The following is a 10,758-nucleotide window of genomic DNA, read 5'->3' as shown; positions in this document are numbered from 1 at the left end:
TTAAGATAAAATTAAATCAAAGTCAATATAAAACAAAAAATACTGCATCACAGTTAAACACTGATATTAGCGTTGGTGTAAAAATACAGCACATAATGGTTCACACATAGTGAGCAATGTTTTATTTTTATTCATTTCACATATAGTCAGAAAATATTCATTTGCTTGTGAGACTTTTATTATATATCTCAGTTTTCAGGTACAGTTTCATCCTGCTTTTCTTAATGTTTGTGCTGCTGAGCCCTCAGTCCTGATCCAGTGAAACTCCAGCCCTGGCTTTGTGGATGGCACACACACACACACACACACACCCACACACACACACACACTGGGCTTTTCAGTGAGGAGGAAAGGGACACAAACTGCTTTTTATTCAGCAACCAGCTCTCTGAGGATCTGACAGATCCTCTGGCAGTCCGTCTGTGAACAGGCTTCTCTCTCTCTGACAGAGCTCAACATCTCTAATAATTCACACTTTCCCATTCCCAGTAGAACCATTATCCCTATCTGGACTGGGATTTTTAAACTCCTCACAGGTAGGTCCATCTCAGATGTGTGTTTTTTATTATTTATATTTGTTTTTCTGTAGTTTGGCAGCAGATCAGTTAATGTGTGCAATGTATAGAGGGAAAGTTCCCAACAATTTTATGTCATCATATTAGTTTCTTATTAGAGTAAAATTATTGGACATTGTTTTTTTGTTGTTGTTTTTTTTCCTCATGTTTTTTATTTTTTAGCACCTTATCATGTTTTGGCAGTAAAAGTTCAGGAAAATGCTTGTTCCCTGTAAAATAAGCAGAAACCATAAAACCCCCACAGGTGAAAATCAGGCTGTTGTTCATGTTCTAAACTTGCCTCTTATTAACCATCCTCAATATGGAGGCAATTAGAGCCACGGGTGAGCAGTCCTGGGCGGCATATGGTGTGTGTGTGAATAGGAGAGACACACTGATGTTTTAATTAGCTCTCCAGTCTGTAACTGTGTAACTGAAGCCCCTGTTGTTGTTTTTGTTGTAGGCGGTTTGAGTGTCTGCACTCAAACTCTTTGTGTGTTTTCCAAAACTACCACAATGCTGTGCTGAATTGATGTGCAGTGTTTGATAACGGCTTTGATTTGATCATATTTTGCATGAAAAGCTCTTTGACTTACTTTTTTTTTTATTCCATTCACATATTTATTAAAATCTTTCCATCTGTTTTAATTATCAAAGTGGAAGTTAACTCCTACTACTGTTGTAGTTGTATATATTAAGGCCAAAACAAAACAGCTCCAGGTGAAATTTTTTTTTATGTCATCTTAAGATAATTTCATATGTAAGTCAAAAGATTTTAAATAATGTTAATGTGAAGAAAGTGACATCAGTGGTAGTCATGCAGAGATTTTGTATAATAGTGAAAATATCTGCCAACTAGTGCTTCAAATTTTTGCTAATCTCGTTAATTAAAGGCGACTTTAACTGAAAATGTTCCTGCCTAGAAGATGCAACTACTTCTAAGCAACTGTTGTTTTTTTCACTGGTTTTCTTTGCCAAAAAAACGCCGTCTCCTAACAAAACCAAACCAGGGTGCTTCTTCTAGCTTTTGGGATTGCACTTTTCTTCAAATTTACTACAATATCACGTTTTCACTAGAGCCTAATACAACTTTGCCTCACAAAAACTTTACAAAATGAAAAAAAAAGATCAAATGTGTGGATATCCTCAAGGAAAATCATAATATTGCAAACTTAGTGACAGGGTTGTCCTTGGTGTTTTAGAGTTTTAGGCCTGTAGTTAATGTTCACCATATGACGTTATATCCCTTCTGGGAGAGTCTGCCTTAATTAGCAGATAATTAAGACAGATGCAGACCCGTTTGCAGCCAAAACAGCAGCCTCAGACGGCCAATAAAATAATTTCATCCAGTAAAACCAAGATTTCACAGTCCCGTAAAATGTGCTGGAAGAACACCATGAAGTCTGGTCAGCTGCGAGTAGGAAAAAAACAAAAACAAACAAACACTGGCGTTCCTCCAGTTGTTGTGCGCAGCATCCTTCCTAAATTCTGCTGAAACTCCCGCTTGCTTTGTCCTCCATTCATACACAAACCGTTGAATGCAGGTGGGTGCATGAGCATTGCGGGGTCAGGATGTGACCGACACCCAGCCCTTGGTTTTCTGAGAAGCTCTTCTTCCTGGTTCGCAAAAAATAAAACGATATAAGCCAGTGATTACTTTTAAACATTTTTGATTACTTTTTCATTTTTGTTATTCACAAGTCTGCCACATTGTTCGTGGAGGAAGAAGCCTTGCTTGGTTTTTGTTATTGCACACTGCTAACCCTGTTGGCACGTTGGAGAACCCCAAGCCTTTATTACCATCCATCCATCTTCAAACACGCTTAATCCCAAGTGAGGTCTACGGGGTACACCCTGGACAGGTCACCAATCCATCGCAGGGAAACACAGAGACAAACAGGACAAACAGCCAATCACATACACCTAAGGAGAATTTAGAGAAGCCAATTAAGCCAACAGTCATGTTTTTGAACTAGGGGTGGAAGCAGGAGTACCCAGAGAGAACCCATGCATGCTCAGGGAGAACATGCAAACTCCATGCAGAAAGACCCCGAGCCTGGAATCGAACCCAGAACCATCTTGTTGCAAGGCAGTAGTGCTACCCAATACCCACACAGAGCAGCCCACCTTTATCACCATCAAGCCTAATTTAATTCACAAACAGATAAATATTTTTATATCACTCCTGACCAGCATTTGTCTAATTAAATCGACTATATGCGGATTTCAATAAGTTTTGTTTACCAGATATAAACCCTTAGATTTAGCTTAGCTAAATGCTAAACTGTTACACCAACACTAAGTTGCTGTTGGGTTATTTCATAAAGGAAACTGTTTTGCGTTACATCTGTTACGTTCATTACAAATCTCTATTTTTAAGTTCAAACCTCTGAATAGGCTAAATTGTGACATCTACTGGCCTAAGTGGCATTTTGCAGCCAATTTTTTTATTTTTTCATCTGCTTTAAGAAAAAACTGGTTGTATTTTGATAGAACTGAAAAAAGGGATGACAATACAAGCAGTAAGACATTTAATTCTGCATTTTTAAGACCTTGGTTATAGATGTCATTTTTACTGCAATGCAAGGAAAATGGACTAGACACGACTCCGACTTTGCTTGTTTCATCAGAAGCAGAGAAAAGAGGGGCGACATGAAATGTATCCCGCTAAAAGAAAATGTCTAAAATTCAAACTGACTACAGATGAGGTCATTTAAACAGAGCTGTAATGTTTTCAAAGCCTTATTTGCATTAAGCTTAGGGCCTGGATTGTTCATTCAAAACATTTCAGAATCAGATTTGAGAACAAATACACCTTAATCCCTTTTTTCTCCATCCATCCAACAAAACTTACCATCGGCGAGTTGGATATTTGAACGCCTGATTCCACCTTTGATCACCTCGTCTGAAACGTCTGATTAAAACCACATCAGTGGGGGCTCGGTCAGCTGTTTATGTTTGCGTCCCCTGCACTCATGTGGCTGAAAGCTGTTGGGCAGAGACGCCATGTGCCGCCTGGCCGCTGACAGTAATCAGCCAATGAAAAATGAACAGACGCACAAACATGCCATTGACAGCTGTTTGGGATCTTTGTTTGTGTGTTAACGCTATCATTCGAGTGCAGCTGCATGGCTGCCTGTGGCAATTATGTTCTTACTGAATAAGAGCCAGAGGAGAGGCTGGGTGTGTGTGTGTGTGTGTGTGACGGGAAAACATTATAATCTGATGTCTGACTAGGAGGATAGCCACATGATGCTGTGTGTGTATGTTAAGGCACACATGCTTTTTGAACTAAGTGTAATATAAAGCGGCTCAGGGACTTAAATATGAGCCTCAAGGATGGTGTTGCATGCTCACACAAACACACATGTGGTGTGTGTAGTAGGCCTTTTTTACCTCCACACACTGCAATAACATTTAGTTTTACACACACCCATTCTAAGACGCAGTCAGACATATGGTCCGTTCTCAGGACCCATATGTATTTACCCTCCCATGTGACCCAGGCTCTCCTTGAGATCCTCAAAGGCTCTGTTGTGTTGGGAGTTACATTCACCCACCCATCTACACCCCCCTCACACAGCTTACATATGGAGTCCCATAAACACTCCCTCAAGCAGCCAGTGCCCACAGGCCTTTTCATGGTTAATTTGCTGTTCAATAGGTCAGGAGGAAAAGCAGACACACACACACACACACACACACACACTTAGAGTCATTCTCAAATTCAGAGTCATACGACCGTCCCGGCACCAGGATCGCCTTGCTGCGTGTTTCCCACACAGATGTGACTCTTGTGACCCGCTGGGATCAAAGAACACGAGCAAACCTGTCGTTAACAGTCAACAGAGTTTTTCTTTTAATTAGAAAGCCTATAAGAAAGCAGCATATTTATCGATCTATCCTGCTTAAAGGTCATAAAATTAGTTAAACTTGTCATTTGGAGAAAATTCATTTCACCCTGAATGTCTTATGAAAAAGCCAGCCTTTAATTTGAATGCAGTTGTTTATTGGAGAAAGAATCCATCATGGAGAAATGATTAACAAAGTCAGTGTGATTAGCACCAGCCATGTTTCCTGATAAACAAGCATTTTGAAGTTAATTGGATATTCTAGGTATTGTTTTATAGGGTCAGTAAGAGGTACAAGGTTTTTCAGAAACCACTGGATACGAGACTCAAGTTATTGTCCATGAAAATAAGGAGTTAGGAAAATCATCCAAAGCTTACTGTTGTTGAGTCTTGTCAATATGTTGGCTGAGAAGTACAAAACAATATTACATTTACCAAAGACTTTTATAAGTTTGACAAAACAGTGGATCTGCCGTTTGCATTGACAGCGTCTGCTACCATCAAGTTCTTTGTCATAGTTCATGAGTCGTGCATCATGCTCATGTCTGTGTTCAGTAAATTATAGCCGGTAATATGCGGAGGAACTATTACGACACAAATCACCGACATGACAGATTTCCACGAGATTAACGTCACGGACGATCTCAGACAGACACAGACAGCAATTATTACAAATATTATGCTGGTAGAAGTCCCATCAGAATACAGCTAAAGTTGAAAACAGGCCGACATCATTACTTTTTCATCAGGTGGGCTAATTAAGCAATTATTCTGGTCCAACCAAGAGGACAGTTTAAAACACCACACAACTCATGAAGCTCTAGTCTGACCAAGAAGTTGACGGTAGCCAGATACTGTTGATCCGAACTGTTTGGCGACCTTGTAAAAGTGTCTCAGGTAAATGTGATGTTGTTTTCACTTCCTGGCCATCGTATGCTACCCCTCTGTATAGAACACGGCTCAGGATGCACCATGAAGCTAAAACTTCATGCACAACTGAAAAATTGTCCCAAAAAGGGCAAGGGGGAAGTGGCAGACAGGGGGAGTGGTGGCCTAGTAGTTGGGGCATACAACTTGGAACCCTGAGGTTCTGAATTTGAGTCCCACTCCCTCAGACTGCCACTCTGGGTCTCAGAGCAAAACCCTTAACTCCACGCTACTCCCTTGGCGCCGCACAATGGCAGCCCACTGCTCCCCAAGGGGATGGTTGAAATGCAGAGGTAAATTTCTCTAGAGTGAGATCAATAAAGTTCAATTATTATTATGTTATGCCCACTTTTAGACTAATGGCTTTCTTGACTCACAAAACATTAATCAATACTAACCTTACAATTTGATGTTGTCATCATACTGAACATGGACACAGAGAGGATGTTGCTGAAGTGATGATCCGCAGAGGAATAGAAATAAGGTTTCTATTGTTGCCATTTATCTGAAGCGTCAGTTATCTGCTTGTCTGAGCAGAAAAAAGATCTTCCACAAAGATGCTTTATCACCAGCTGTGACTATCTTCAGTTATGTCCTCTTCCATCAGTAGGATTGTTCTGCTATCCAGCTTATCTCTTCCTCTTGCTCCTGTTCAATATTTCCTTATCCTTCCTCTTCCTCATGCAGGCTCCGGGTTTTCCTGGTGATGACCTCAATCCTGTGCCCTGGCAACACCTACGCTGCGATGAAGGACCTCTCCTCATCATCTTCTCCTCTCACTTCCCTCCTCCACTACTCTTCCTCCAAGCCTTCAGTCGTGCCCTTCTCCCCTTCGGCCGGTCCGGCCTCGTCGTCGGGGGTGTCTCTGCAGTCTGCGTCGCTCTCCAAACAGCAGCCTTTCTGTCTACAGACGGGTCCGCACCTCATAGCCAGCATGCAGCTGCAGAAGCTCAACTCTCACTACCAGAACCTCGCCTCGGGGATCTCCAACGGCCACTCGGCGCCCGGTGGAGCTCAGAAGAGCTACGGCGGCTCTCCACTTGGCACAGCCGGCCCTCTTTTGGGGCCCTCTGGAGGCCTCGGCAGTGGGAGCATTGGTATGGGGATCGGCATGGCGTCCCAAGGATCTGGAGCAAGTGGAATTATTGACTTTGACCCCGTTGACGAAGAGGTACTCATGTCTTTGGTGGTCGAGCTGGGTTTGGACCGAGCCAATGAGCTGCCGGAGCTCTGGCTCGGACAGAACGAGTTTGACTTCATGTCAGACGTTCCGGCCGGATGCTGACCAGCAACTTATATCCCAAACCTTTGGAATTAACAGAAATCAAAGAGAGAGAAGTCTTCTCTCACTAATCGTTTTCTTTCCCCTCCCTTTCTTGCTTGATAAACGAGACGAGGATACGAGGAGAGCGTTGAAGACACTAAAGGCACATTCTTGGTTCACTTTTACGGACATTATGTTGCGGACAGCAAACTTTACAAAACGGCTTTCTTTAGTTTGTTTTGTAATGGGGTCTGTTTATGTTATGATGTTCTCACTCTAAGTTCTGTTTTCCCTTAAGAGAACCTCAAGCTCAATAAGAGCATTTCGTCTTTCCTCCACCACTGAACCACTGGGCCTCAATGAAAACCAGCTGACTGATGTGAGAGGGGTTCAAAGAGACATACTAGCCGTTCTCTCGGAGGCCGCACTATAAAGACGAGTACGATGCACCTGTTGGACCCGGGATGGTGCATAAAGAACCCGAAAACAGCCGACCAGGACTTGATGGGAGAGCCAAAAAAAAAAGACGGCAAACACTACGCTTCCTGTTTTCTTTATAGACAATATTAAGCCTCCGCTCTCATGGGAAAGAGACCTCAGCCTTTTTCGCCTCACAAAGATCTGATTGTCTGAGAACTGGTTATCTCCACATACTTCTCTTTCTTTTTTTGTTTGAATTTAGATCAAGCAGTCGTGTCCTTGTTACTTAAGACAGCAGCTGATATCCATCAGGGGTCTTAAACAAGGAGACCTTCTATAGTCGCCCTGTTTTCTAAGCATAATGACTCAGATTAAGAAACGCGGAAGCTTTAGCATGTGACATGAATGCCTTAAAATATGTCTAGCTGAGGAGCACAGTCCTTCCTAACCCAGTGGGGCCTTTTGGTCATCTCTTAGCCAAACTAAAACAATACAAACACAAAATATGTCATCTTTAGACATAAAATCCAACCAGTTATATTGATGCACCTTCAACTGCACTGATTCTCTACTTTAAACAGCCTTTATCAGCTCAAATTCACCTCAACATGTTCCTGCAGAGGAAGTGATCTCTGCTCCGCCTCTTCAGCCTTGTGTTTCCACGCCTTTTGACCCTGAGCGGATGCTTCAGAGTCCGCCTGTCATGTTGCTGTCTAGGTTGATAATAGAAAATCAAGGCGTTTATTTTCTAAGATGATTGCCTGATTTGGTTTCATATCGTAACGCTTTCATTTGTTTTAACCTACAGCAATGTTTTATCCTGGCAGCTGCCTACACTATTTTAGAGGAGTGGAATCACTTGCCTGTACAGATCCCTCAGGCTATAGACGCTGAAACGTCAAGCTGATAAGAAAAGGGGATTTCAGTGGATCTGACTAGTTCCTGCAGCTCAAATCAGATAGAAGCTGTCAATGTATGTGGAGACCTATCAATCCTACTGTACCCTGTGTTTTCTTTGCTTTTTTAATTTGTTTAAAACAACAGAAATTAAAGAATTTACCAAGAATTTATGGCAGATATTTCTGGTCAAACTTTACATAAAGATCATCCTTGGATGATCTTTATGGAGGAACCCGGGACTCTGAGATGTTTCCTCTGTATTCAGCTGAAGCCTTAGAAACTGTTTCCTGAAAGAGTTGAATAAAATGTGTGTTTATGCCGTGGAGGCCTTGGGTTTAAATGATGTAAACCTTTTTATACATGTGAAACAAGATGTCTAATGGTGGTTTTCATGTTAGCCCTGTTATATGATTTAAATACTTCATAAACGCATCTGTAGACAGAAACACCTAAATCAATATTTATCAGGCAAAGACTAGTGATTTTAACTCCCTGGTGTTTATTCTTTCATTGGTCATGTATTTATATGATCATAAATAAAGTTTAAACTGTATGATGCTCAGGTTTTGAGTCTATCTTGCTGAACTGCAAAAATATTCAGACCCTTTAAACATTTTTATATTTCTCTATGTTACAACTCTAAACAGCATTTTATTTGCATTCTGTGTGGGACTAAGACAGCTCTAAAGGTTTTATTTTTTTTAAAGCAGAGATGCTTTTGTTTTCAGTCTCTGAGAACCGCCTTTTGATGCTAATCGAGTTGCACATCTGGAGACTGATGTTTCCACACTTTTCTTTTCAAAAGTTCACTCACATTGGATTAATAAACCACTTTATATTATCAATTGGGTTCAAATCAGACTTTGACAGAGTCTTTCAAATAGACATGAACATTTGATCTAAAGTATTCGAATGTCATGCTCGATGTGTGTGTCCTGATGGAAGGAGAACCTGTGGACCCAGCAAAAGTCTATACAAATTCAGCTCAAAACTACTTTATTGATTAATCCCAAAAAGAAATTGAATAAAAATTAAAATAAATACATTTGTTGATTTTATTTTACAGCCTCAGAATATTTTTTTTTCCAGGATTGCTCTTTGTCCAGCTTCTCCACAACATCCCATCAATTCTGACCAGCTTCACTCTCCACAATGAGAGTGGGAGATGCCCACAGCATGATGCTTCCACCTCCATGTCTTACTGTATACAGGATGGGTTCAGAATGATATGGAGATTTCCTTCATATGATACATTTAGGCCAAAAAAAAAAAAAAAAAAACAGTTTAGTAGCTCTGGTCTGCATAAAGAGGCCAGATTTATGAAGGGTGGAATTTTGGCTCTCTGGAATTTCTCCAGGGCCACCATTGGCCTCTGAAGTGCTTAATTCTTCTAGTAGCTCAATTTAGTTGCTTCTTTTAGTGGGTCTTTTTTTTCCCTTTATCTCTGGTTTTACTTTGATGTCTTGTAAAGCACTCTGGATTGATGTGAAATTGAACTCGCTGCTCAGAGGCTGTGTTCCATAATGCTTGATCCAACGCTTTTTGTTCACTAATGTTCTCAAATGAACCTTTGCAACCTTTACAGGGCTGCTAGATTTATCACAAGTTTTCCTCTTCGGGGACTTGATCTTGTGACTTGTTATGGCATTGCATTGAAGGGTATTGGGGGTATCCTGGACGGGGTCGCCTTTTAGAGTTGCACCTTTTCTCTCTGCTTCTGTCTCCTTGAACCCCAGTCGGCCTCGGTAGATGGACGCTCACACTGAGCCTGGTTCTGCTGGAGGTTTCTTCCTGTTAAAAGGGAGTTTTTCCTCTCCACTGTCGCTACAAGCATGCTTAGTGTGAGGGATTGCCTTCGAGTCAATGAGTTCATGCATTTAACTGGTTTTCCTTAGACAGAAAACTCTGAATCAATTTGACTGTATGATCTGGTGAACTGTAAAGCGCCTTGAGATGACATGTGTTGTGAATTGGCGCTATATAAATAAAATCAATTCAATTGAATTTAAAGGGCCACACTTATCAGATTTTAATTCTTGAAGTCTCCCTCCTGGTCGTTGGTCGTTTTGCCAAAATGTAAAAAGGTTTCACCTTTTCCAGTATGCTGCACCTTTTTTTACTGCTTCTGTACTGCAGATTAAAAACTGACACCTGAACCCTCCCACTTATCCAAAAGGGGTTTTACGTGGCTGCTTCAGAGAATCGTATTCAGGATGGGCCCCAACCACCCAACGTGTTATCTGTTGTTGTAAGAGGAGACAAGCAGGGCAACAACAAAGGACTTTCACCCTTAAGTCAGCGCGTCTGTCATCCGAGCATTGTGGCTGTCCTTCAGAAGCACACAAAGTAGCGCACCTGCATGAGCCTTTGCACACCGGAGAGCATCTGCAGCCGTACAAAGGCATGGAAATAAAGCCACACACTGCGGTGGAGGCCAGGGGATGGTGTTACAGCTCTGAAATAGGAGTAGCAGCCATGAAACTGGCTTTTTGGTTATGGACAGACCTAGAGTTTCACAGTTTTGTGTGGTTGGTTGTTTGTTTTTGCTGTCTGGTACAATCCCTTCTCTTCTAAAGATTTATAAGATCAGAAGGGAGTGGTTGGAATTTCCAGGTGAGGATTTGGGTTAGGGTAAGGGTTGTGCACAAATGAAGTCATTACAGGCTAGTTTAAACAACAACCTTATGTAGAAATTACAATTTGTGTGTGTTAGAAAAATCATATTAAGAAACAATATTTCTAAAATCTGACAGTAAAACACACCCTTGTTTATAAATTTAGATATAGAAGGATCAGGTAACAGTTCAGCTCCATGCTGAACTTATTTTACTTCTACTTTCCC

The 10,758-nt window shown here is 41.3% G+C and overlaps 1 protein-coding gene across 1 annotated transcript; it reads left to right on the top strand.

Annotated features, from left to right (window-relative positions):
• Positions 1-379: 379 nt before the first annotated feature.
• On the top strand, positions 380-8,469 carry cited1 (Cbp/p300-interacting transactivator, with Glu/Asp rich carboxy-terminal domain, 1). Its single transcript, XM_015385504.1, has 2 exons — positions 380-536; positions 6,020-8,469. The coding sequence occupies exon 2, from the start codon at positions 6,039-6,041 to the stop codon at positions 6,615-6,617; it is 579 nt and encodes a 192-aa protein (XP_015240990.1). The 5' UTR covers positions 380-536; positions 6,020-6,038; the 3' UTR covers positions 6,618-8,469.
• The last annotated feature ends 2,289 nt before the right edge of the window (positions 8,470-10,758 follow it).

The sequence above is a fragment of the Cyprinodon variegatus genome, unplaced genomic scaffold (genome assembly GCF_000732505.1).
Source record: "Cyprinodon variegatus isolate N-32 unplaced genomic scaffold, C_variegatus-1.0 Scaffold341, whole genome shotgun sequence".
Classification (NCBI taxonomy): Eukaryota; Metazoa; Chordata; class Actinopteri; order Cyprinodontiformes; family Cyprinodontidae; genus Cyprinodon; species Cyprinodon variegatus.
This window is presented reverse-complemented; position numbering and strand designations above follow the sequence as displayed.

What these genes read in the sequence shown, in the direction of transcription:
- cited1 (XM_015385504.1), top strand. Translation starts at nt 6,039, where the DNA reads ATGACCTCAATCCTGTGCCCTGGCAACACCTACGCTGCGATGAAGGAC.